At 54.3% G+C, this 27,360-nt stretch overlaps 1 protein-coding gene across 2 annotated transcripts in view; it reads left to right on the forward strand.

Moving 5' to 3' along the window:
* RPTOR (regulatory associated protein of MTOR complex 1) overlaps positions 1–27,360 on the forward strand; it is a 329,954-nt gene that overhangs the window by 218,259 nt on the left and 84,335 nt on the right. For both annotated transcript variants that reach the window (XM_032429799.1, XM_032429800.1), the window contains 5 exons: positions 256–356; positions 907–1,051; positions 13,693–13,768; positions 20,147–20,248; positions 26,128–26,211. In XM_032429799.1, coding sequence (XP_032285690.1) covers positions 256–356; positions 907–1,051; positions 13,693–13,768; positions 20,147–20,248; positions 26,128–26,211 — 508 coding nt within the window. The remainder of the gene's footprint in view (positions 1–255; positions 357–906; positions 1,052–13,692; positions 13,769–20,146; positions 20,249–26,127; positions 26,212–27,360) is intronic.

Below are 27,360 nucleotides of genomic sequence, written 5' to 3' on the forward strand. Positions count from 1 at the left end.
CAAAAACCACAAGAGTGGTGTGTGGAGCCACAGGGTCTGTTCCATACATCTGGGGTACCCGAGGGGAGGGAGGTGAGGATGGAGAATGCGCTCTAAGAGGTGGGGCTGTTCTCCCAGCGGCAAGCCTCCCCTGCCTCTGCTCCGAGCTTTTTGTCTCCCTCGCCTCTTTTCTGTCCACCATCTCCTCTCTCCACCCGTCTGTAGTAGCCGGGACTCTCTGGATGGTCACTAATGAAAGCACACCGTGTCTCCTAGGATTCCCGGCCGGCTGAATGACCGGAGGACCCCTCTGGGAGAACTGAACTGGATCTTCACGGCAATCACAGACACCATCGCGTGGAATGTGCTCCCTCGGGGTGAGGTTCCCCGGGCCGGGCAGGGGCAGGGGAGGGCTGCTGCCTTGCAGTTGGGAGATGCTGGCCCTTGGAATGAGGGAGGCGAAACGGAAGCAAGGAGGTCTTGTCAGTGAGGAAAGCTGAGGGGGCAGGAGGAGGAGGAGGCAAGAGCCTCCGGAGGTTTCCGTGAGTCACCACGGGTCAGGCACCACGAACAGTGTGGACACTAAGCCCCACCTGAGCTTTCACTCCGACATTCGTGTATTCTTTTCTAGGTGGACTCAGGACTCACTTTTCTTCATAAAAATTGGCATGACGATCCAGATTTTTTAAAACCAGATTTCTTAAAACCAGCTATTATGAGACTTGTTGTATTTTTTTCATTAATGACTGGCTGGGGTTTGGTGTTTGTACTTAATGCATGTGAATGTGTGTGTATCACCAATGGGAAAAGTGCCTATTAGGCCAACCTGCTTGTAAAAAATTCTGATGGAGGTAAATTTGTGTATTTGGCTTTAAACGCTAGACGTGAGTCACTGAAGATACCTTTTTCTGTTTTATCTACCCTCAGATCTCTTCCAAAAGCTCTTCAGACAGGACCTGTTGGTGGCTAGTCTGTTTCGAAATTTTCTCCTGGCAGAAAGGATCATGAGGTCCTATAACTGCACCCCCGTCAGCAGCCCACGCCTGCCCCCCACTTACATGCACGCAATGTGGTAAGTGTCCTGGCCAGGCCGTACCCAACGATGCGACATTCTCTAAATGGCTTGGTTTCTGTCCATCTCTATGGTAGGACAAGTTTAATGGAATTACGTGAAACAAAATAGGAAGACTTGCCACCAACTTGGTGACCCAAGTGGTGTTAACAAGTAGGTAAAGTCCTCTTTAAAGCTTTCAGCAAATGGGAAACGTGTCTCCTTCGGGGCGCAGGTGCCTTGGAGGGTCTTTGAAGATGGAGCTGGACAAGCACGCCCAGATGTAACTGATCCTGTAACTCGGGGCAGGAGAGGCTCGTACGTGAGCTTCTAACCCTGCAGGGACCAGTACTGAGAGGAGAAACTGCCGGCGGGGTTATGAAGTATGTCAGATTTCTCCACCTGATTAAGACTGTTGGATTCGTGACCAGCTAACGTGTATGCTTACGTCACAGAAGCACACACACGTGCACACACCGCACACGGGTGAGGTCTTCATGACCATTGACCATAGTTCCCCCAAATGGGACTGTTGCTGCTTATGCTCCTAGTAAGAGTGGTAACAAGGGTACGACTGTGAATCGTCTTTAATTCGTGTATTGTATCGGAAGGCGTCGGTTCCTTCCTGTTTCCTCGTTTTTGTACCACGAGCAGTTTGGAGCAGTACGAAAACGGGGTGATAGCAGAGGAGAAGTGAGTCTGAGTTGTGTCCGTCCATGGGAGAAACCCTAATGCAGATATTTAAAAACAGCATATCACTCATGGTGTATTTTCATGGCCAGGCTTATTTCCGCTAGTGATTTTTTTTTTTTAATATGTGCATGACCGCTTTCCCCCGACACTGAAAACCTGGAGAACTAACGACAGGTTTGTGGACTCACTGCCCTCCTCCACTGAAGGGAAATCGGGAAGGAATATTCTCCTCTGTGAGGTAAATTGGGGCGTGCTGTGCTGGGCAGAGCAGCGGACTATACACAGAGAATTGGAACATGCATCATCCGCACCTGCTTCCAGAGTTTATAGAGTAAAGCAGCGCGGCCGTGGGAGGCACAGGCTAGGACAGAATCACTGTGCGTTAAGGATGTCGTGTGCGCACAGAATGGTGGAGCGCAGTTCTGCTCCCGCTGCTCCACGGGCCGGAATTGGGAGGGTGCTCGAAGCCCTTCCTGGTACGTAGAGTGAATCATTAGAGTAAAGACCGACGTTTCTGGAAGATTGGATCCTCAAAACAGCCTTCTCCCTTAAGAAAAGTGATGTCTTGAATCCTGTCTCCTTCTTCTGAACCAGGTTTTTATAAAACATTTATTATTTAAAAAAGGGAAGAAAAGGGAAAAAAAACCACATGGGGTCAGTGCCACGTGTGGTCTTGGGAGGAAAACTGGGGAAGCCATAGGAAATGGGCACCAAACCAGCTGCCCAGTGACATGCCCTCCAGGCCACAGGGCCCCGCGGGCCGAGCGGGTTCCTTGTGAGATGGAGATGTGAGTGGGCGCAAGGCACCGACTGTCAGAGGGAAGTGGCCTGCGTCCTCCTGTCCCCTTCTACCCGAGCCCTAGCACAGCTCCCCAGTGTGTTCCTGTTAGCGCACGCGTCTCTGGCCGTAGAAGCGCCTCCTGTAAGATAGGCTCAGTGGCATGGAGTAAAAACCCCGTCGTGCTAGAGAAGATGGCAAAGACCAGGACCAGAGCAGTGAGCAGACCGCATGGACGGAGCCGGAGTGAGGGCGGCCGGGGAAGGAGGCAGGTGCAGACGGCCAGCCTCCACTCATCTTCACTGATACCTTTCCCCAGGATTGGCCTCTTAGCATGTTTCTGAACTTGGGAGCTTGTGTAAGAACTGCTTAAGGTCCAGAATTTAGACGTGATCGTGATCCCGCCATCACTGTTAAGGATACCTTTTCTTGCTGGCGCCAAAGGCTGGGAATATGGCCCTTTCTCCTGCGAAGTTAGCTCCTGTGAATCTCATAAAGCATGTGTATTTATGTGTTGTGCACAGAAACGTGAATGATACAGCGATCCACAGAGGCCCAGGTGAAGGTGGGGAGAGCCTCGCGGTATTCTGAGGCAGGTGGCATGCTAGCAGCCATCTCTGTACACCCACGCTGTCCCCCTCTCTTGGTCTGGCCTCCCTGAGCACTTCAGGCCCCTGTGCGGCTAGAACATACCCTGAAGCCTGGGGTCTCGAAGCTCACTCAGCCTTCACAGTCCCCCATCGTGCGGAGCGCCATCTGGCCTGCTGCCCTCCTGCTCCCTGTCAGGTGGATTCCAGCTGTGGCAGGTTGGACTCGTACCAGAGCTGGTGCTTGGCACCAGGTGCTGTTGGGGAGTGCTCCCAGACCAGACCTGGCACGGGAGGCGGCAGGGTTGGGCGGAGAGGAAAGTCAACCAGCAGCACGGTCTCGGCGGCCCCACTGAGCCGACCCTTGACCCTGTGCCACTCGGAGGGTGGGGTGACCCTTCAGAACAGTTCTCGGCCAACAGAGGGCCATGCCGCTGTGCTGGGCTCCCGCTATCTTATGGGTCCTTTCTGAGAGGCGGAAGCGTGAAGTGGAATTGGGTCTCCACGAGGCCTCCCTCCAACTTCCTGTCTCCTGTCCAGCCTGTTTCCTTAAAGCACATGCTCTTTCCTCATCCAGAAAAATGAGCCTCTTTCCAGTTGGTTCTATGGTGCTTGTCACCAGAACCTACGAGGTCTGTCACAGGGACCACAGGATGGTCCAGCTCCCACCAGCTGCTGGGAGTGAATTTTGTTCACATGAGCGTGTCCTTAGAAGTCAGATTGTGACAGTGCCATCCCAGTGCTCCCAAGCTGAGGACAGACGCCGCCCTGCCGCCTTGTGATCGTCCCATGGAAGGAGTCCCTCCAGCGGGAAAAAAGGGAGGGGATAGCGATACACCTCCTCTCTCGCCCTCCCTCCTCCTTACTCTCCAGCCTGTTTTGCTGTGTGTTATGGTCTTTCCATAACGTAGTTCAGTAGACATTTTTGGAGGAAAGATTTAAGGTAAAAGCAAGCCAGGGAGGAGAAGCGTAAGCACTCCTTGGTGGCTGCCGACGGTGGGCCTCACTGTCTCCAGCAGCTCTGGGCCCCAGTATGGAGGACCCTGTGGACCGGCTGCGGCTGGTGGGTTTGGTTTTCCCTTCATGGCCAAGGGAACTTAGGTGCTTTGGATTTTTTTTCCTTTTCTCTTTGAACCCGAACCTTAAGTATGTATCTTGTGTGCCCTTCTGGTGTTTCACGTGAAAGGAAGAAGCCATTTTGTCCGCTCTCCACCTGCTGGGAAGGGACAGGTGAGGCGTCCGTGGCTCCCACTGAACTCAGGCTTAGCACAGGAAGGGTGACTGAAAGCCAGAGCCCCTGTGCCAAAATGAAAGGGAACACAGGAACCAGCCGACAAACTAAATGCATGTTGTGAGAAAGCCTGTTGGCTGTTTCTCCAACGGATGCATTCTTCTATTTAGAAATAGAAATCCTGCAGTCTGAAGAAGAGTCACGGAGTATATTCATTACCTGTTGCTGAACAGCCACACTCCTGCACGTTGTGTGGCTTAAAGCACACATCGTTATGATGTTTCTGTGGGGCAGGGGGCTGGTCTGCTGGGGGTCTCACCAGGCTGCAAGGACCCACAGTCCCTGCCACGTGGAGTCCCCTGTGTGCCTCGAGCCTCCTCAGCCAGCAAGGGCACGGCAGTCTTACATGCTGTGACATAGCATTGGGGACAGCGTCCCCTTTGCTGAATTTTGTTGGAAGTCAGTCCCAGGCCCGTCCGAGGGGCGCCCGGGAGGCAGGCATCCTGGCGGCCACTGTCAGAGTCTGCAACATGAGCAGCATCTTACTGCAGGCAGACAGCCGGAGAGTCAGTGGGAATTATGCGCAGAAGGTAGGGTGTGGGCGGGTGACAGGATGGTGTGCCGTGGTCTTTACTGAGGCAGAGACACAGACAAGTCACAGCAGAAGATCAAAAGGTGCTGGATATAAAAATAATCACACCAGTGACGTCCTGTGGGTCATATGTTGTAAATGCTTTCCATGTACTAAGTCATGCCCCTCACGACAGACATGTTATTGCCAACAGCCCCATTTTGCAGGTGAGCACGTGAGACGCAGGGAGGTGAGCAAGTAGCCACACGGTGGGCCCGGCCACGACCGACGGGCAGTGCAGGCCCAGATGGCTGTGCGCAGACTCGTCAGTACGTATGTGTACATGCACGCAGGCTTCTAGATGTGTGACAGGGACGTGGGTAGACACCGGGTAGTCACAGTGTCTCCGTCATCTGTCAGGAAGCTGTCATGGTGGAGGAGTGGCCCTGGGCCCTGCTGGGTGAGGCAGGGCGGCTGGATTCCACCAGAAGGACCTTGCTGCCCAAATCCCTACTGTAGTTCACGTTCAGCTCAGTCCCCTCCCGTGCCGGGGTTCAGCCAGCCTCACCTGCATGGACAGAGCTCTGGGCCTCTTCCTTCAGCTGGACATTGGAAGTGGCCCGGCATCAGCAACCATTCTGGAATCTGATTTGTCTTGCCGTGTCCTACCCATGAATGCCTTGGAACCACCCGACCCTGCACCTCTGCCCTCGGTCGTGGCCTTGCTGGCCTCAGGCTCCCTGGTCCCTGCCCCTACCTGTGCCATCCACTTTGCATCCTCCTGTCCCAGCTCAGGAGGGTGATTCGGCAGCTGCTGAGGAAAAACCAAGGAACATGAGACATTCTGAAAGATTTTGACAAATCCATTTGTCAGAATTTTAGCTGTAAAAGGGAGAAATGGGACTAACCCTGGTACCTAACAGAGCAGGTGTGTAATTAAGGTACGTGTACTTGAAAGAGCGTAAGCAATCTTAAAATTATGTTTGTGGAAATTATTTACTAGTAGGCAAAACGTGTTAGGTGACAAGAGCAGACCCCAAGCTGTAGCAACAACAGCATCCCATCCCCGTTATGATATATATCGTGCTCAGAGAAAAAGAACAGAGTGGCGACCTGGGGCCGGGCGAGCGGTGGGGCGCCTGGGCCTTGGAGCCGAGGGCAGGCTCTCCATTTTAAAGGTCGGCAGATAATTGCTTTTGTAATTTAAAGTCTGCATGTAGATTTCTTTTAAGCTTTTGAGACACCAAAAGCTGTTTTTTTAACAAGTGAGTCATTATGATTAAGGCATTATTTGTCAAAATACAAAACTGGAGATAGAAGAAATTGTTGAGTACTTCTTTGCAGAAAACATGTGTGACTAGTAGAATCCCTTAAGGTTTGGTGCTGGGACTTGGTCTCACTTGATATGTTTCAAATGTTGTGACAAGAGCTGATTAAAATTCCAAGTTGGAAATCATTCACACACATTAGACTCAGTCCCGAGTTTGTACGGCAAATAGGATTTTCCTTGAAACAGCCCATTGTGTGGATAGCTTGCACCCCTGCCAAGCACAGGGCACTAGGTGGGCCTCATAAAGGTTTTAAAAAGCCATTCTAGAAAAGTATGAAATAATGCCCGAATGTCTATTGACTGTCAGGTCCTGGGGACCCAGCCTGGGAAAGACCAGCACAGCCTTTGTCGTCATGGAGCTTGAACACAGCTGAGGAGCACTTGTAAAGAAAAGCCTTTCTGTGGAGGGATGGGCCCTGGTCAGAAGGAGGCTGGGGGCTCCTTGGCCCTGTGCCCTCAGCAGAACCCAAGAGGCTCCTGGTACCAGAGCAAGACAGCCTGGTGGGCAGCTTCCCCACAAAGCTTCCGGTCCGCCCGCACCAGCCCTGCCTGGGAGCTCTGAGTCCTGACTCACCTCCCCGTACCTGTAGACGTCCTGGCCTGGTCGAGCAGCCCGTGTCCAGTGCAAGTGCGAGTGTCCTGTCTGAGCCCGAGGAGATGGAGGTGGGCAAAGCCCCATGGTGTACTGGGTTTAGATGTGGAGACACCCAAACATCAAAAATGCAGTCTCGCCCCAAAGGGGATTGCAGCCTAGAGAAGGGGGTTGTTACACAGTGTGTGTGCTGCAAGGAAGAGCGCCCACGGCTCACAGAAGCAGGAGGACACGCAGACGGTGGAATGCTGGGCCACATCCTGCAGGCGAGAGGAGGGGTGTGGTTGGGAGAGCCGAGAAGTGGAACCCCCCTGGAGCAGGGGGCAGGGGTATGGCTGTGGCCGGAGCTGCAGAGAATGAGCCTCATGTGCTTGTGGCGAGCGGGGCGGGCCAGGAGCCAGGACCCCGGCCGATGATGTGGGAGGAATGGCGTCAGAAGCGGCTGGGATTGAGCAGCATGTTGCGCTGGGGTCCTGGCCGTGGCGGTGTGGCTTGATGTGAGGAGCCGGATTTCAGAGTGTTTTATCTGCTGAGTTGGACAGGGCTTGGTGACCGATTACATCCAGGGTATGAAGGACAGGCTGGACAGTGGGACCTCTCCAGGGCTCTGCCTGGAAAGTGCTGCCCGTGACCAACCCCGAGAGCAGGCCCACGGGCGGCGGGAGGTGCTGGAGCGAGCTCCGCGGTGAGCCTGCTGGGCGTGCGTCCAGCAGACCCCGGAAGTGCGAAGGTTCAGGGCAGTTCACGTGCAGGTGACAGTGTGAGTGGTTGACGTTTGTTGAGCACCGACTAAGTGCCAGGCCCTTCGCCGGGTGTTTAGCGCGCATTATCTTACTAATCCTTGACAGTCTGGCAACAGAGCTCCTTTTCTCAGCTTAGTGCGCGAGGGAACGGGCTCGGGAGGCAGGTGTGGCGTGTCCGGAGCTACTGTCCCTTCCTGGCCAAGAGGGACGACTTGGCATCTCCAAAGCGGGGGGCTCCTCCGTGAGGGCGTGTGGTGGGACAGGAAGCCGCAGCGTGGGCGGTGCTGGACAGGCCGGAGGGGACTGTGGGTGAGTGACCCATCAGGCCGTGTCGAGAGAGGGGACGTGGACTGCCCGGGTTCGTGTCCGTCCCCTGCACAGGGCCCCTCGCACCAGCAGCACACGCAGACTCCGGTCGGAAGGGCCCTGGTGTGCCAGCTGCTGCCTGTGGGAGGAGAACCTCGTCAGGGGCGTGGACCATAGAAGGATGGCTTTGCAGGAAACATGCAGCGGGGCACAGAGTGGCCCGACTCCCGAGAGTGCATTCTCTGTTGGGGCAGAATTCGGGGGCAGTGAGCCTTGAAGGGCTTCAGGCAGCAGGAGTGTCCTTGTGCCCGGTCTGCTCCGGTGGCCGACCCTGAAGGGTGTCTGTCGGTCCTGTGGGACAGCGATGAGGGGCGGGAGGGCCATTGGTCTCGCCGGGTGCTGACGGCAGGGCTGCATCGTTGGCACTCAGCCCCAGTGCTGCTCCTGATGGCAGTTTGAGCCCACAGTAACTTTTTAAAGAGTAGCCATAAATTCATATTTTCACTTACAACTTCCTTATTTTAAAATGTAGATAGCCAGGGGCGCCTGGGTGGCTCCGCTGGTTAAGCATCTAACTCTTGATTTCGGCTCAGGTCAGGATCTCAGGGTCGTGAGATCAAGCCCCGTGGGGAGCTCTGCGCTCAGCGGGGTGTGTGCTTGGGATTTTCTCTCCCTCTCCCCTGCCTGCCCCCTGCACACGTGCACATGTGTTCTCTATTTCTCTCACATAAATAAGTAAATCTAAACACATACATACGTATGTACGTATGTCCATAGCCAGTACAGTACTTTGAAAAAACTTTTTGAGGACCAGACCAAACCCACGGGGGACCCATTGCAGCCCGCTAGGGACACTTCGGGAGACCACGACCATGGATTCCCTTGGGGTAGAAGTGGGAATTCAGCACCTTGGTGCCCCCGGGCCCTTGAAGCCTGGTAGCCATGTGGTGGGGAGGCATCCATGGTGGTGCCGCCGGCCCACGTCTTGGCATGACGGCCTGCACTCTCCTTCCATGAGCCCATCCTGCTTCACTGTGCGCATCCAAGGGTCCTCTCCAATTGGAATCTTTTTTTGAAAGGCTTGAGACCATGGCTTCCTATCCTGATATGCTGAGAAATGCCGTGTAAGTAAAACTACAGGGTTCTCTTACAGAAATCAGTGGTGATGAGATTTCCAAGGAGGAGAGTCATGTGCGTACGACACACGTTTCCTCCAGATGGGGTTTTCCTAACGACAGTGCCAGCATGAGTCTGTGGCCAAAGAGTAAACATTAGTCAATCCCATTAAATGCTGAAAATTATACCATTAACCGGCTTTGATAAGGAGCTGAATGTGAAATCAGGCTGTAGATTTCAAGAAGGAGATGCTTGTAGGAACCTAATGAAGCAGTAATGGCCAGAAAGGTCGTCTGGTGGATCAGTTGCCCTCGGCGCCTGGCGACCTCTCCCAGTGCAGGCCCTCCTGGCTCCCGCGTCTGTGCCGAGGCAGCACCGTGGTCCTGGGTTCCTGGATGAGCAGCTGGCCTGCCAAGGGACCCACCACGCTGGCGCTCCCTCCCGTCACTGCCACCAAAGCACGTGGAGACACGGGTTTCTGGCCGGGGCAAATTCCTTGAGCACACACAGAATTCAAGGGGATTCACTGAGTGGTAAATAGACCCCACCACCCCCCACGTTAGGAGTGATGCCAGTTTTTAAAATGGTTTTCCCAAGTTCTCTGTCAAAAGTGACCCAAGTCCCAGTCCCCTTGTATTGACTGGCTTTAATGTCCACCTGTGGCTTTCCCATGGGGCCATTTTGGATGAGCCTTGCTCTCCATTCACACCAGGGGCAGCTAGAACACCCACACAGACAGTCTTTGCTTCCCAGGGGAGTGTCCACGGTGACAAAGTCTTGATCCCATACACAACTCGCCCACACACTAAAAAACCGACGCGCATAAAGGTGGGAAGAGAGCATGAAGGTCAGGCTTGCGTGTTTCCTCTCTCTTTCTGGGGCTTGGGGGAAGTGTTTGTCTGCACTTGCATTTCCCAGACATGGGGTGTCAGCCCTGCTTTGGCTCCGGTTCCTGCGTGTGCTAAGATGGTTTCTAAGTAGATGAGCACAGGCGTGCTTTCTGGACGGTCCCGGTGTTCCAGATGAATTTAGCAGGAAGGCTTCGAGTTCAGCCATGCTACCACAGTGTAGATCTAGGGGGTAGGAAACCACCTGAGATGGTGATAATCTTTATTTCTTTATAAAATCAAAGTCAGTGGTCAGAAATACGGGGTATAAATACCGGGTCAGGCAATGATGTGGGGCCTGCAGCCTCACCCCTGCTGACACACTGACTCGGCTGCAGTGGGAAGCCTCCTCCCCCTCCCCTGCCGGAGGACAGAGCTAGTGGTTGAAATACAGGTTAGTTGGCAATGCAGAATCCAGTGGCTTCGTGAGGGAGAGTCTCTTTCCACGTAGCCTGAGTGTGAGCTGCCGGGACCCGGGCTTCCGGCTGCCCCGCAGTGGCTCCCCGTGGGCAGAGCTCGTTTCTGCTGTCGCCTGGTGGCTGTTTCTCATGCACCTCAGCCAGGGAGGCGGGGAACGCCCCGGGTGGCAGGTGTCTGGCTCACACTCCTGTCCATACAGGAAGTGAGGGAACAGGCGGTGGGATCAGGTGCAGAGGTGGGAGAACATGAGGCCCAGACACCAAGAAGGTCGTGCTCAGCTGTGCTCAGGTTCTGCCGAGGCAACTGGGTGCTCGCTGCTTGCGTGGGCTTACAGCAGAGCTGGTTTGGTGACAAAACACATGAAAACAGTGCCCCTTGCTCCTTCTCCCCCTCCTTGTAAATAGGCCAGAGCTGTGCGTTCCCAGGGAGCCCACAGCCAAGGCTATTGGAGAGAGTGCCTGCAATAAATAACGTGCCGTCCAGTTATACAGTCCTTGGGTGGTGATGGAGAGGTTGAATTTTGAGCAGGGGAAAGAAGGGAACAAAGCCGAGCAGAAATTGAGGTTAAGACACAAAGTAATCTACATTTGCACTTTACTTCAGGCGGGGCGCTAATGATGAAGCGCTCGGCGTGGGCTCCTGTTGAATTTTTGATGTGAAGCCATCAGGGACTCGTTCTCCTTCACTTTCGATTTCTGCAGGTCCCGAAACCTCGCCTCTCTCCACAGTAATAACCTGTGCTTTCCGTTCCCGTCGAGGGCGCCTCTCCCGCTGAGCGATGGCTGCAGATGGAGGCCGCGCAATCTTGGAAGGCTCTTCTGCCAGCCCACTCCTTGGGCGGCTGCCATCAGAGGCCCGTTTCCTGAAAACCCGAGCTCTTGCCTGCACGGCACGTTTTCCGGGCAGTGACTCATCGAGCAGCCCACAGCACAGGGAGCCACTGCTCCACACTGCCGGGATCAGATCAGCTGGTCAGGCTGTCGCCGCGCCCCCCCCCCCCCCGCCGTGCCAGTGTGGCCGCTTCGTGGGCAGTGGGAAGTGTGAATGCAGACACCCTCCTGGGTTGGCACTTGCCGGGGCGCCAGAGCGCACGGAGCCTGGCAGCCCACCGCCACGGCCTCAGGCTTCCCAGGACTCACGTTCCCACTCTCCCTGAGTGAGAACCCGAATTAAGACTCCACATTCATTTTGATCTTACCCTAGAAAATGCAGCCGGCTTTAGCCAACTGATAGGACACTGGCAGAGAGCGCCACTGTGCTGCTGGGCTTTCGTGGGAGCTCAGGTCCCCTGAGTGGACCTTTCCCCTCGTAAGCACCAACAGCCAGAGGCCTGGAGAGGGTCACCGGCCTGCTGCAGCTCCACGTGCACTGGTCATCACATTTGACTGTCCGGTTTCCATAGGTCTTCGATGTTCTCCCGAGTGCTGCCATCTTCAGCACCATGGGCCAAGTCCCTTTTCTCTCTCACTCACACAGCTGTGTCCCTCTCTCCACGGCCCTGAGCGGCTTCTCTGCCTCGCTCTCGGCTCCGGGGCTCCCTGCCATGTTCGCAGCCCCCAGGGTCCCTGTGCACAAATGAAACATCCTGGGTGCTTGAGGACTCACTTCCGGGAGCTGTCAGGCTGGCCAGTGCTGTCGCAGAGCACACTCTCGGAAGGACTGTCACCCCCCGCGGCCCCCCCCCCCCCCCCCCCCCCCCCCCCCCCCCCGGCCCTGATGGGGCTCCACGGGGCTTTCACTCTCTGGAGGGAGGGAGCTGGCATCAGGAGACCGCCTGGCGGCCTCTCCCAGTGCAGCCTGGTTCCCCCAATACTCTGTCCAGAACACCCAGCCAGGACCATGGACAGCTGCCGGGGGTGGGGGCCTTTTCGGGGTAGGATTCTTCCTGCCTCGTGATCTTGGTGAGCTGGGGCTGAGAGAGGGCAGGGCGCTGGCTATCTAGGCACGGTTCCCAGGCATGCCCATAGCGCTGTAGCTGACTGCTGGGGCCCAGAGCCAGGCTTCGCAGCCAGCGCCCTGGACACCCCCCTGTGCCCACTTCACACTTCCCCTGCCCCCAGCTTGTACACACTTTCTTCCAACTCCTGAAGTTTAAAGTTTTTATTTGATTAAAGTCAAGGAATTTTTATAGGGTTTAATTGCAGTAATTGACTCTGCTTCTGTCTAACAAAGAGCAGATATCTCCCTCAACGCTGCTGAAGAACCATTTCGCCTGCAGCCTGGGCACTTATTGAGCATCTGGGAACTATTTATTGCCTATTCTTTGAGGCACTTTTGATTACGCGCTGATTGCCTCTTAATTAGATTGGTGGGGGAAGGGCGTGCTTGTTCAGAGGGGCCGGTCGGGAAAACTGGAATATATTCCATGTATTTCAATAATGACGGAGAGCCCTCTAGGCTTTTGTTTGTCTTACACATTTCCTGTGTTTCTGGTTGTTTACATTTTTCATTCCCAGTGTGGTCGTCTCTGGGGATGTGGAGAAACGGGGCCGCCAGTCTCATAAACAGTAGGTGGAATCCCACCTCTCCGGAACTTCCCTGGGAGGAGAGGCGGCTGTGCTGAAAACCAGATCCGCGTGCTGATCCCCACTTTGTCTCCATGAGGAAGGGAAGGGGCAGAGCAGGGGCGAAGGAACCCCTGTGTCCCCAGTGTCCATGCTTCCATCCGTGGCTGTAGAGAGAGGGAGGTGATCATCTGCATCAGTTTAGAACTAACACTGAACGCTATGAGCATCCCTTGTTGATCGGGGCCCCACCAGGGCGCCTGCTACCCCAGGTCTCCCAAGGACCCGGGGAGCTGGGGCCACATGCGCCGGAGCCAGGCCAGCAGGTGCTCTCGCCATGTACGTGTTTTGAGCCTTGAGAAACCGGTGGAGAGGTGGCCAGGGTCACACAGGGGAGAGACTTGCTATCCCCTCAAATAAGCACTGCCGGCCTCGTCCCCGAGAGGCTCGCGTGGGCACAGGTCCAGGCCCTGCGCTGGGCAGGGTGGTGGTGCAGGGCCAGTCCTGACTCTGGGCGGGGGGACGCTCAGGACGGGGGGTCCACAGATGGACCCGCCTCCTTCTGGCACCACACTGGCCGTTCCTGATGAAGCAGCGTGGGGTATTTGTGCCCCTGCCACTGTCCAGCCACCGCGGGGCCATGGCTGCTCCGTGGGCGTGGGCAGCCTGTGGCCATCAAGTGCGGGGCTGAAGCTACAGTGAAAGTGAGGCGAGTCCCTTTAGTTTTCCCAAGCTCTTCTCATGTAAATTTGAAGAGAACCAATGTTAAATAAACAAATGGCTCTAGCGGGCTTCCAGATGTCTTCCTGCTTCTCCTGAGGACCCGCGGCCATGGCGCTCCGCCCAGACGCAACCAGGGCCTCTCCCGGAGAAGCGGTCAGTAAGGCCTCTGTTCTCTCTGCAGGCAAGCCTGGGACCTTGCCGTCGACATTTGCCTCTCTCAGCTGCCAACCATCATCGAGGAAGGCACTGCATTTCGGGTGAGTCCGAGAAGGGCATCCGTGTGGTCCACCAGGGGGGCTCTGTCCCTGGGCCCCTGGTCTGCAGAGCCCCCAGGGTGCTGGGTTGTCAGATTTCCTTCACCCGCCGGGGGAAAGGTGCCGTTAGCGGAAGTTTGAAAGATTGCATCAACCAGGGGTTCAAGATTTTGAAATGGTGAGCTCTCAAGAAATGTTCTCTCTTAAAGTGATGTTCTTGTCAATCTGCTTTTCTTAATGCACGCTCCCTGACCCCATGTTCCAGGCTCTGCCTTTTAACTGGAATGGATTATGGGTTTCCCAAAACTCCTGACTAGAACCTGAGGGTGTAAAGCTCAGCACTGAGGGAACATCTGGTCCCCAGGCCTCTCAGGGGACTGACTCACCAAGGGTCGCACAGCCCCTCACCAAGAGTCACCCTTGCTTCATCTGCTTCCCGGCCTCTGTGTTGTCATTCAGGATTCATGTATCGAGTCTGAGTGCATGTGCACCAGACCCAGCCCCTCCCTCAAGGGCCCTGAGGAAGGAGGAGGGTCACTCACGTCTGCGCACATGCACCTTCTGACCCCAAGGGTCAGGGAGGCTTCCAGGTCTGGGAGGTCCAGGGCAGCAGAGCAAAGTGAGTGCTCTAGGCCATGGAGGGTGGGGCTGGAGGGTCAGAGCCACTGGCTTTCTCTACCCACACCTTCATCTCTGACCCCACCCAAGACTACAGGGGCAGGCTCGCTCCCCAGTGCCTCAGTTTCCTCGTTTTACAGGGGAATCAGGGTGGTTTGCAATTAAAGGGGCATAGGAGAACTAAAGGAGTTCATACAGGCTGAGTGCTCAGGTCAGGCATGGGGTGTGGGGGGTACACGTATGTGTGTGCGTGTGTACCTCTGTGGGGTGTCTGTACGTGTGCTCGTGTGTGTGCGTGTGTACATGTGTGCATATCTGTGGTGTGTGTGTACGTGTAACTCCTCAGATGATCTTGATGTCCCTGGTGGGGGTGATGAGCTAAGAGGCCTTCCTATTTCCTTCTTCTTTATTACTTGACATTTTTCACATTTTATTTTGAAAACTTCCAAACCTACAGCACTGTTGAGAGGATTCTACAGTGAGCACCTGTGTGCCCACCACTTAGTCCTGCCATCAACATTTGCCGCACTTGCTGGAGCATATCCATCCCTCTCTCCAGCTGCCCTTTTTTTTTCCTTCAACACACTCACAAGTTACGTTGCAGACTGCCTTGCATTTTTAAACCCTGAAGAGGAAGCTGGCAGAGCCTTCACTCGGCTCTCACCAGTGTGCTTGGCATCAGCCGAGGGTCCCCTTCCCGTTGGACCTAAGCTCTGAGGCAGGGACCGGGCTTGAGCACAGTGACAGGACTCCGTGGGGACAGCCCTGGCCTCCCCTCCACCGCAGTGGGGTAGCCCCCCCCAGTGCCCCAGCTCGCCAAAGGAGGCCAGGGCCTGTCGCCATAAGCATGTGTTTGGAAAACCTAACACGATTTTGGCTTTTTGTACGGTGTAATGTTTTACTTTTACCCTTAGAGAATCAGAACTATATAGTCGCATGTAAAATAACACAGTCTCTGTATTATTATCCTTCCGCTCCAGTGCCAGGTATGTTTCCAAGGATCTCAGTGCTTCATTTCTAATCTGCTGGAATCAGTATTCTACATGTGGGAATCATTTCCCCCAAATTGTGACAGGGAGGGGTAACTGATGTAGACCACATGCTAGCTTTTTTATTTTGTTTTCACTTTTTTGGGAGCGGAATGTACATAGAGAAAATTGCACGCCATAAACGTGTGGCTTGAGGAGTTTTTATAATATGAACACACTCAAGTAACCAGCACCCAAATCAAGCGGCTACATGTTAGAAGCTCCCAGAAGGCCCTTCCTGCCACCTTCTACCTGCTTTCCCCTAGGGTAACTACTTTCTTGCCTGGTTTTGTGCACTTGGGTAAATAGAATCCTATAGGATGTAGCCTTTGCATCTGACTGCTTTCATTCAACATGACGTCTGCTCCCGTAGTTGCAGCTCTCATCACAGCGTAGGGTTCTCCAAGGGCCATGTACTCCTCCTCTGGCCAGTAGGCATTTTGAGTTTCCAGGTTGCAGCCCCCACAAATAATGCTGGCCAGTGCCAGGCCGAGTCATTGGAGCCTGAGGCAAAGGAGAAATCAGTAATTCTGAGGCTGTCTTTACTTGAAATTTTGATATTTTGTTCATTGTGGATTTTCGCATTTTTTTTAATATTGCATTAAAGTATTTTTTAATCTCAATTACTGAGCTTTTTGTTGTACCCTTAAATTTTGTTCCTAAGGTGAATGCCTCTCTTACTGCAAGCTGGTCCCAGCCCACCCTGGGTGCTGCTAATTTCTTACTTGCCTTTGGTGCATTTATGTCAGGGATACACATTGGGAGTGAAATTTCTGGTCACCAGCATTCATATGGTCAGTTTTAGTAGATGCTGCCAGGCAGTTTTCCAAAGTGACCGAATCAGTTTACACTCCTACCCACACCTTATGAGTGTTTCAGTTGCCCTATATCCTCATAAATACTTGATACTTTCTACCCTTTTTTCCCCTTATTTGGCTATTCTGGTTCAGTGTGAGAGGTATTTCACTGAAATTTTATCTTGTATCTCCCTGATGGTCAATAGTGTTGAGCACTGTTCTGTATTTTCATTGGCCATTTGAATATCCTCTTTTGTAAACTGCCTGATTAAGTCTTTTGATTTTTCTTTCATGTTATGTGTTTCCTATGGATTTGTAGTGATCGTTTATATCTTCTGAATACAAATCCTTTGTCACTCATTGTGAATATCTTTTTTTCTCTTTCTCTCTCTTTTGCTCTGGACTTTATTTTCATTTTTTCAGTATTTTTGTTTTCTTGAACAGAAGTTTGTTTTAACATAATCCAATTTGCCAATTTTTTTCTCATGCTTAAGACTTTTGGTATCCTGCTTAAGAAATGTTTACTTTGAGATGCACACCCCTGAGAAGGTGTTCTCTTTTTTTCTGAAAGCTCGATTGTTTTACTTTTACCCTTAGAACTGCAGTCTGTCTGGGATTAATTATATGGATGGTGTGAAGTAGGGCTCACGATACGCTTTTCCACACATGGATGTTCAGTTCGCCCAGTGCTATTTACAGCGAATCAGGCGACCATCTTTGTGGGGCCGCTTCTGGGTTCTCTGCTCTGCCGCGTTGGTCACTTTGTCCTTGCACGGGTACTGAGCACGCTTGATTATGAAAGCAATTTTGGTAGAGATTACACGGATCCATAGATGGATTTGGGGGCGTCTCTACAATGTTGAGTCTTCCCATCCGTCAACATGACTATAAGTAGTATATTCCTAAATGCCATTTACTGTTTTTTTTTGTATACATAGGGCTTATAGGTGATTTTGTGCAGCAGCTTTACTAAATTCACTACTTTGTTCTAATAATTTTCCTATAAATTACTGGCTTCATCTTAAAACCTTATTGTTAGATACCCCAAAACAAAGCCCAGCATGTATGTCACTCTTCCAAGGTCAGTAGTTGGGAAGACAGATTTTAGTCAACAATGGAAAGGAGCCCGATGAGAATCAGCATTTGCTGACATAGGGGAGGGGAGGAGCATTTGCACATGGTGGGAAGCATGGATAATGGACTTTCTTGAGGGACTTAAAGAGAGCCCTCTGCAGGCTGAGTTCTGACACAGGGCTGGAATCCAAACACTCCTGGCCACTGCGGTTTTATCTCCTCTTCTAAGTGGTGAGGTCATCATGAGGAGCGAGTATGTCACTGCACGGTCAGGACGGCACCAGCCAGTGTCGGTGTGTCTGGACCAGGGACGCCAAGGGGGATGAGGAGGAAGGGTGTTGAGATTAACCGTTTCCTCTCTCACAACAATGACAGCAAAAGGCTTTCTGGGTTCCCCAGTGGTCAAGTGCGGCTCTTTGTGCCCATCTGGCCCCCCGCTTTTTGTCCTTTCCCCTTGCGCCTGTTTTCAGGCCCAGGCCATCTGACCCGTGGGCTGACCACGGAGTGGCCCACCTGGCCTCAGAATTGTCCTGGGAGGCCCTGGACACATGGCCCCATGACTCAGAGCCTCTGTCCAGGCCTGCATGAGCTGTCCTCCAGACGCCCCTCCTGGTCTCCGGTCTCCCCACAATCTGCACAGCAGCTTTAACATGATGGAGGTAATCTTGGAGGTCTGGCCCAGGCCCCAGCTCTTAGTCATCGTCAGACACACGTGGGGCAGCTCTCAAGGTGTTCCGTGGAGTGTCCTTTAGAACGCTGAGCCCCACCTGTGTTGGGGGGCTTCCCCACAATGAGGAGCACACCAAACCTCACTGCGTGTTCCAATGGCAGGCGCTTTCCCTTTGGACAGTTTTGGGTGAAGAGATGAGGAATGCTTGTGCTTCTCTCTGTGCAGAACGGTTTTCTCAGCAGTGAGCTACATGCGAACATCCGTAATTCAAAAACTAACTTGGAAGGAAGGGAAAAGAGCTGGAATGATGTGAATTACCTGAGCTCCCCTCCTCCCTCCCTGTGGGGAGGGAGAGCTTAACGGGGCTGCTGTTTTTAATCAATTGATGAATAATTCACACTTAAAAACAGGAAAGCCGGTTTGGGGGCTCCATCCCAATTCACAGGTTGCCCTCCAGATTTGGTTCACGTGATGCAAGCTGACTTTGCAGGAACATGGATTCCTGGGTGGTGCGTGTCCTCCGCTGGCTTCTCACGTGACAGACTTTTCTAAGGGAGCACTGTGGCTCTGACCACCAGGCTCCTCCGTGGACGGCGTGGAGTGAGCAGGCCTGGGTCTGCCCACGGCTTAGAGTTGTGTAAGCACACGTGTCCACACAGGTCCACACATACCAGAACCCCAGGCCACAGCCACATTCCCACCTTCCCGCCCCCTTTCCTTACTCACAGACACACCTCTGAAACACAGCCTCACCTTCCCCCGTGGGACAGGGAGGATAGGGATGGGAGGCAGAGATTTATAACTTGGGATTCTTCTTGTTTGGGGCTCAGGGACAGCAGAACTGTGTGTTAGGTGAAAATGATTGTGTCAGAGTGAAAAACCCAGCCATCCTGCTGCTGCCCGGCTTCTCGGTTCCCAGACCTTCCCTCAGCCTGAGCCGCTCCTGTGCTTTACCCGGTCCCTGTCACTGCGGGTAAAGGCGTCCCCCCCGCTGGGCCAGTAAGGACAGACCACCTCCATGCCCCCACTGCTGGCTGTCCAGCTTGTCCCTGCACCCCCATCACTCTGACTCTGACCCCAGTGCGTGGTCCGGCAGCCCTGCCGCCTGCTGGCCCCTCCCTCCACTGACCCCAGGGCTCCTGCGTAAATAGCAACTCTGGGTGACTTGGTGCCCGTTCCCTCCGCCTGTGCCCACATACAGGCAGGACTCAGAACCCCTGTGTCCCCGCTGAGGTCACCACACACAGTTCCTTCCCATGCCACTTTGCTCGACCACATCCTCCCTTCCTGTCTCACTGAGAAGTAGAAGTGATGGAGAGACCCCTGCGAGCCCTGCCATGTGTGCCCACGTCCCTGCATCCAGGCCCGTGTGCCTCCCCGTCTCCCGCCCGCGGAGAGCCCTCCCCAGCTCGTGGTGCGGCAGCCGCCCTGCCCGCCCGTACTGCTTCACCCACGTACATACGCGCCTCACCCTCCCACCGTTAAACCGGAGTTCCTGACCAGGTGGCCCCTGTCCCCCCCAGCCCACTCCATTTCTGTCCTTCCCCTTCCCAGAACCGTCTACACTGGACTCTCCAGATTATCTTCCCTTCCCAGTGCACTCCACTGTGCCCGAGGCTGCACCTCTGCACTGCTCAGCCAGTCACCGCAGAACCAGGCAGAACCAGGCTCTGTCCGCCTGCCCGCCACCCCGTGTTCCTTCCGCACTTACCGCCCTTGGCATCCGGGCTCAGCCCGGGCCCCTGCTCCTCCTCGCTTCTCTCAGAATTTGCGCCTCCCATGCAGACCTCTCTCCTGCCCTGTGGGCTCAGCCCCGTGCCCACAGGGTGTCCAGTAGGCATCTCGAACTCAACATGCCCAGGGCAGAATTCCCCACATTCTCCCCCAAACACTCCTCTCTCAGCTCCTTTCGCACCTCAGCCCAGGGACCCCCTTCCTGGGGCTCTGGCCAAGAGTTATCTGGGATCTCAACCGTGTCGTCCTGCCCCTGTGTGGTCTGCTCACACATGCCCCCTGCTCTGCCCTTGTCACCCTCGCCAGCTCCCCTGCTGCGGTCCTGCCCTGACCTCCCTCGCCTGGACCGTTGCGGACTTGGTCAGGCGCAGGGGCTGCGTTGATGGGGCGGGTGGGTGCGTCAGGGCAGAGCTGATAAGGAACGGGGGTCCCTAACTAATGCTCCCTCCCTGTCCCACAGCACAGCCCCTTCTTTGCCGAGCAGCTGACTGCATTCCAGGTGTGGCTCACAATGGGCGTGGAGAACAGGAACCCACCCGAGCAACTTCCCATTGTTCTGCAGGTGAGTTTCTTCAGATCCCCTGGATTGGCTGAGCGCGTTGCAGGGAAGGAACCGGAGCCAGAGATGTGTGTGCGGGTGTGCGGATGTGTGTGCGTGGCTGTGTCCTCAGCCAGGTGGCTCTCGGGGACATCAGTCAGATCCCTCAGAGGTCACTGAGTCCCACCGCAGACTTATTCTGGGGAGGGCTTTCCTGGGGATGTCAGAGTTCCCTTCCCCATTCTCATTTCAATACTAATTTGGGTTGTAGTCAGCGGCCCTTTCCGGGGGATCCACAGAACTCTGCAGCGAATGTGCTCAGTGGCATCAGGCCCTTCTATTTGGAAGGACATGAGCTGCCAATCCGCCCAGGAGGAAAGGGCAGGAGCCGTGTGCACGTCGCAGACGGCCCTCGTGCCTCCTCGCCAGGTGCCCATGGACTGCGGGTCATTGACTGGGTGGCGGGCAGCCGGACCCGAAGCCCTGCCTTCCCTTCCATGGAGGGCGTGCGCCAGCCCCTCACGTGGCCTGTGTCAGTGCTCACACAAAGACTGTGCAGAATTCCCCACATTCTCCCCCAAACACCCTAGTGGGTTGGAAGCTCAGTGTTGTGGGTCTTGTTCTGCTAATTTATTTGGCTAACGGTTCAGATGGGGGAGAATGGCAGAATACCAGAGTTCCTCACAGGTGGGAAGATGAGAAAGTTTTCACAGAACTTTTGTGTCGGTGAAGGTGTATTTGTGGAAAAGGCGTGGTCGACTGCCTCGGAGTCTGCTGCTCAGCAGGCCTTGAAGACCATTTGCAGGCCCCAGAACCGGAGGTTTCACCTGGTTCAGGCCTGTGTGCTGGGACCCTCAGACGGCAGAGGGGGCCGGGGAGGACGGGTGCTGGAAATGTGGTCGACGTGCTGCAGAGACGATCGGGGGCCCGGAGTAGCCACAGGCTGCAGCATCTCCCCGGACCTGTCTTGGCGCCTTGTGTACAATGATGGAGGTTACGAATAGAGCATAGAGATTGTTAGCTTCCAGATTAGGATGATCCCGAGTTCGCAGGGTGAGCTGTAAACAAGCACATTTTTGAAGCCAAAACAAATAAAAAGAGAGTCAGTAATAAGGACGAAACACAGCTGACCGTGTGGCAGAGCCACCAGCGCTCCCTCCCTCAGCGCGTGCTCGCGGTGCTGGGGGTGAACGGGCAGATTTCCAGGGACAGCTGGGGCACAGGTGGGACGTGCTGGGCTCCAGCGCCTTCTGGGTCACCAGCATGTTCACCTGTGAGGGTACCACCGACCTTCCTGTGATTTCGACAGCGTGACTGAGTGGCATCCGTCCTTTCCAAAGCGGGGGGCCAGACGCCAAGCACATGGAATCAGGTCTTCTGGGTTGGGCAGACAGGCCTGCTGTACATGGCCTGCTATCCACGTTTCTCTTTAGCGTGCCACTTACAATCCACACTCCCTCAGGGAAGGGGAGGCCCTAATAGAGCCAACTTTCTGGTGCCGACGTGAGGGGCAGCGCTCCGAGAGGACGGAGGGGAGACATTGTGTGTGTGCTCTCTCAGCCGTAAGCAGCAGGCTCTGCATCATCCTGGCGGGCAGTCTCCTGGGCTATGCCCAACCCGGATCAATGCGGGAACCTTTACTTAACAAGAAGGGAAGGACGGAGTGCAGACGCACACCAGCTTCATGTACTGTAGCCCACGGGGTCGGCCTCTTTCTCATTAGTTCAGTTAACTTCATCTTGCTTTCTCTTAAGGAAGTTTATTTTTGCCAAAGCCTGGACCCCGTTACCCATAAATTATTCTCCAGGGCCTTAGCAAGTCAGAAAAAATTGCTTAAGGAAAGAAGAATTTTAATGCAGACTTTGTGGCTTTTCCAATCCCTGCTACTTTTCCCACGAGCCAGGGAGAATTTTCTGTGCCTGAAGACTCAGAGGCTTTAGCTGATAACCTTCAGGGTCAAACGAAATGTCTTCCCAGGCCAGCTGATTTGCAGTCCCTCCTGTGAATGGAAGCTTGGAAATAACTTTCCCTGACCAGCCCCGGGGTCTTTTCTTGCCTCTAGAAGAAGGGATAGGAAGGAAGTCTCTCGATCCCCGCAGCACCGCAGGGGCAGGTGCTCACGGTCTCTCAGTGGACATGACATCGCTGTCTGCGCCCCCTCAGGTGGCCGGGGCACAAAGAAGCCCCAGACCGGGAGGGAAGGACCGGCATGTTGTAGGAGGGAGAGAAGGGGTTTTGCAGGACAGCATTAGTACCTCCAGACCTCGAGAGTCCATCCGGGCACTTCATCAGGAAGCCTGTTTGCTTTCACTGCCTCCTTTTATTTACAAATAGGATTTTTGGTCTGAAAGCGCAGGGTCATTCTCAGGCAACAGCAGGAAAGCAACTGGGGTGTCATCGTTACACGTATTATAGACATCGGTAGCTCTGGAAGCTAGTCGGCAGGTTCCCGGGCGCCTGGCCCGCAGGGTCCCCCACGGTCCGCCAGGGCTGGAGCTTCAGAGTCTTGTTTTCATAAGAATCGGCCCCACCAAGAAGCCTCAGCCCGGAGCCCAAGCGCCGTCTGTGCTCGAGGCGCACAAAGTGTAGCGTGGGCGTTCACGTGTTACGTGGGCGTTCACACCGCCACAGACGGGAACATTCCGTTCACCACTTGTCTCTCGTGTCCCCAGATCCCGGCCCATCTCAAACAGGAATAATGGTCATAAAAAGTACAAACAAAAGCCAGTCCTTATTTTAACATAAATCTTAGTTTATGGTAGCCTTCAATTTTTTTTAATATAAATGAACAGAAGGAATCAGAAAGACGATGTAACACATGACATTTTCCCCGGGAGTCTTTATTGACCTTTTTTTTTTTTTTTTTTAAGATTTTATTTATTTATTTGACAGAGAGAGACACAGGGAGAGAGGGGACACAAGCAGGGGGAGTGGGAGAGGGAGAAGCAGGCTTCCCGCTGAGCAGGGAGCCCGATGCGGGGCTCGATCCCAGGACCCTGGGATCATGACCCGAGCCGAAGGCAGACGCTTAACGACTGAGCCACCCAGGCGCCCCTGACCATGTTTATTTTTCCATGAAACATGAATCGCCACGATGCAAAGTCCCACCTTGCTGAAGGCCGTCTGGTGCGTGTCAGCAGGTCGTGTCGCCGCCGGCCTTGTGAACGGGGCTCCCAGCTCGCTGGTGGGTTTGCCAGGAAGACGCCGCCATGGGGCCTCGCCCCGCCAGCGGCCAGCGCACGCACGAGACGGACCATCCCTGTGCACGGCCAGGGTTCTGGGCCTGGGCTGCCCGTCCTTCCACCGCACATCGCTCTAGCGTTTGCCCTAGAAAACAGCCGTATCCGTGCTTAGCAGTTTAAATGACAAAGGGAATCAGCTCCTGGACTCCACCAGCGTTAGCGGCTGCCGCCTTTGATTTCTGACAGACTGCAGCTGCGCTCACCAACCTGGTCCCAGGCCCGGCTCTGCCTGGGTCACCCGGAAACTGGCACCTCGGGCAGCTTTGTTTCCTTTAGAACAAAGACAGTCAGTGAGTGGTTTGTGAAAGAGGAGGCATCCTGAGCTGCGTGCCCACGCTGGGAGGTCAGTGTCCAGGACGTGCCCTCGCGGTGGACGGCATGTGCCAGGTGCTTCCACGGACCTCGTCTCATTCAGCTTTGAAAATGAGCCCAAGTCATAGGTCATCGCCTGCACCTCTCTGGCTGAGGACACGGAAGTCTCCAGAGGTTATGAGCTCTAAGCTGCACCGTCAGGAAATGACAGGACGGAAACCAGGCCTGCGCGGCCCCGAAGCCCGCACCTTCCCGCCGACTGCCCTCCTGACCTCCTGACCTCAGGCAGCAGTGGGGCATGCTAGCCACGAGTCCAGTGGGAGAGGGATCGGGCCCCCCATGACCTCCCGGTTCCTAGTCAGAAACTCAGCACCCCCAAACACCTGCGCCCGTCTGGAGGCAGAGGTGTGGATGTGGGTCTGGAGCAGGTACTGGCCGAGGGAAGATGGTATTCCAGGGGCCACAGCCAGCAGCCACTTCTCCTCCTGCACTGCCCGGCCCCTGGGCTGCCTGTCCTTCTCTGGACCTGGTGCTGTCAAGACCCCTCCCCGCCTGTCCCTCCGGTTCATGTTTGCCCCTCATGGGAGCCCTGGCTGCCCCATTTCCTCACCCCCATTCCATTCCACTCAGCTCCGTTCTGCGTCCTCCCCGACACCAACATGATCCACACCTGTACCCACAGGTTGTCTTCCCGGGTCCTGCTACCGACCTGCAGGAGCAGGTGACACCACCGGAGCCTTCCCTCCCTCACCGATCCCGCTACCCAACTTCTCCTCCGCCAGGAGCACCGCCCTGTGATGCCTGGCCTGGCCTCACTGGCCTATCTGCCCATCCCTTCTCTGGCCTCACTCCAAACCTTCTCTTCCAGAGTCTCCCTCCCCGACTCACCTTCTCTATCGGCCATCAGGTTCCGTGGGCACATCCCCGGCCCTCTTGGGTCTCTTCCTCCCCATTGGTCAGGGTCATGTCCACCCCGTTCCGCCCCCCATCCAGCCTCCGGCCAGTCCATCCCCCCAGCGACCACATTGGACAACTCACTGCTGCTCCTCTCAGGAAACCCCCAGCCTAGGACCCATCTTCAGACACCGCAAGCTTTCCCCTCCCCTCTGCCTGCTGCCCAGGAACCCCACACACCGCCTCCCCCCTGGGATCTGGCTGCACCCCAGGTAGAGTGGGGACTCACATGATTCACAGCCCTGCCCACCGTCACAGAGGATTGTTGCAGTGTGGCTGTCTTATCTGTCTCTGCAGCTGATTGATGGTGGGAGGGGGCTCCTCGCCATCCCGTCGTGCCCCACGAACACACACTGGGTGGCTGGAGCAGCAGCGGACAGAAGAATCCCTTCAGGGGTCTCCGTGATCCTGAGTGTAAAGACCATGAGGGAGAAATCAATATAAGTGACCCCATCAGGAATTTTAGACTCTGACATAACAAAGAAAACAAGAGAAAAAGATGTGGCAAAGGTTGCTCTTTATAAAGAACCCTTTCACATCATTAAGGAAAGGCCAAAAATTTAAGTAGGAAAGTCAAGGCACGTGTGGCCAGTTTACTGGAGAAATAGCCACTTAACCCGTGACAGAAGATAATCAACCTCACTTGTAGTCAAGGAAATTCAGATTCAAAGGCTATTTTTACATGTCATATTGGCATGGGCTTCTGGTGCCCAGGAGCTCTTAATCTGATATCTAATAAAACCTCCGGGGTTCCATTCTGTGTTGTCCTTTCTTACAAATTAAGAAATTAAGGTTCAGAGAAGTCAAGTAATTTGCCCAAGGTCACATAACCAGAGCACACACAGCAAGCCCTCATCCTGTGCCCTGTGGTCAGCAAAGGCCTGGGGAGAGAGCACCCACCCGCGTCATTAGAAGTGCAAGCTAGTTCAACTAGGGGATAATTTGGTAATAAAAGTATATAGCTCTGACCCTTGGGTTTGTCCTAGGGAAAAACCATGTAAATGTGCAGAAATATGCCTCTTAGGACATTTATCACAGCACTGTTTATAATAGCAAAAACTGGATAAGAATTGAAAAAGCGAGCCGTGGGGAGGTGTGCATTGGGGGGTGATACAGAATCAAAGCCACGGTGTTTTATTTAGTTTTAAAAAGAGATGAGAAATGCAATGATAGATAACAATAATCTAGTTTAAATGCAGTTAAAAAGTATTTGTTCTAATACTTTCAGCAGGGCACGTATTTTAGCTGTTAATGAAAAATTAGAACTGCACAGAAAGGAGCACCTGCCGCAGGTGAATGAAGGCGCGAAGCCAGGGGCAGGGGTGAGCTTGCCCGGCCGGCCCCATGGCATGATGTGTGGCTCTGCAGTGACACCGTCCTGTTCTTCTTCCTCAGGTGCTGCTGAGCCAGGTGCACCGGCTGAGAGCCCTGGACTTGCTTGGACGATTCCTGGACCTGGGCCCCTGGGCGGTGAGCCTGGTACGTGCGTCCTGCACAGACTTCGGGGGGGAGGGGGCCGCGCGGCAAGACTCCCAGATGTAGGCTGAGGACGTGCCTCACAACCCGGAAGGGACCGTCACCGGCCATTGAGGGGGACTGTGTGTGGGGCGGGCCAGGCAGCCCCCGGGGCCCTCAAGAAACACGTGCCGTGTGGCCTCCGTCCCTGTAGCGTTCCGGGGTTTGCTCTCACTCTACCCTCTTTTCCCATCCGCCATGAGGCTTCACCTCTGCAGGCAGAAAGTGTTGCCCCTGCCTGAGCCAAGAAGCAGGGTCCCCCTGAGCTGGCCGAATGCCAGGCACACACCCATGCACCAACTTCACACTCTGGTGCTCAGCACAATCTGGAAACTTCTCTGCTGACTCATTCTGCAAAAGAGTGGAAACGGCCATTTAAAACGGAAAACACTGACAGAAATAAGATCAAACAGTGACCCATTTCCAACAACTACATCACAAGAAAAGAGGTATCGATAGGGAACCGACAGATGACAGGAGGTTCGAGAGACTTGCCATCAGCTGCAATATATGGATCTTTTTGGTCATATGTGCAAATAAACATTTGAAAGTTAAAGTTTGAAAAATTAACATTCATGAAACAATTAGAAATTTTACATGAACTGAATACTTTGTTATTAAAGGGTAATTGTTCATTTTTTTAGGTGTAATGGCATGAGGTGGTTCTTTTATAAAAGACCTTATTTTTTAGAGGTAAAGACTGTATTTACACATGAAATGTGTGTGACATGCAGATAGCCCGGGAGGACACATGGGCGGGCACGCCAGCACCCTGCCGTCGGGTTCATGTCACCGAAGCTGAGTGACGAGCGTGTGGGAGGGCAGCGTATTATTACAGCTCCATTTGTGTATATTTAAGTTTTTTCATTGTATAATGTCAACTAGAGAGTGAGAATCGATAGTCCACGGTTGAAGGAGGAAAGGAAAAGTCAAAGAATTAGGAAGAACAGTTCACCCACCGTTGGACAGTTCAGGGCACCTGGGCCGCAAATTACTTAGAGCGTGTCGATCACCAGGGAGGGTCTCGGGTGACTCTCGAGCCACGTGGCCTGCTCATCTGCTTGTGCGAATCGATGTTGCTCAGTCACCGGGGAAGAACTCGCAGTGTATCCT

The sequence above is a fragment of the Phoca vitulina genome, unplaced genomic scaffold, assembly GCF_004348235.1.
Source record: "Phoca vitulina isolate PV1807 unplaced genomic scaffold, GSC_HSeal_1.0 scaffold41, whole genome shotgun sequence".
Taxonomy (NCBI): Eukaryota; Metazoa; Chordata; class Mammalia; order Carnivora; family Phocidae; genus Phoca; species Phoca vitulina.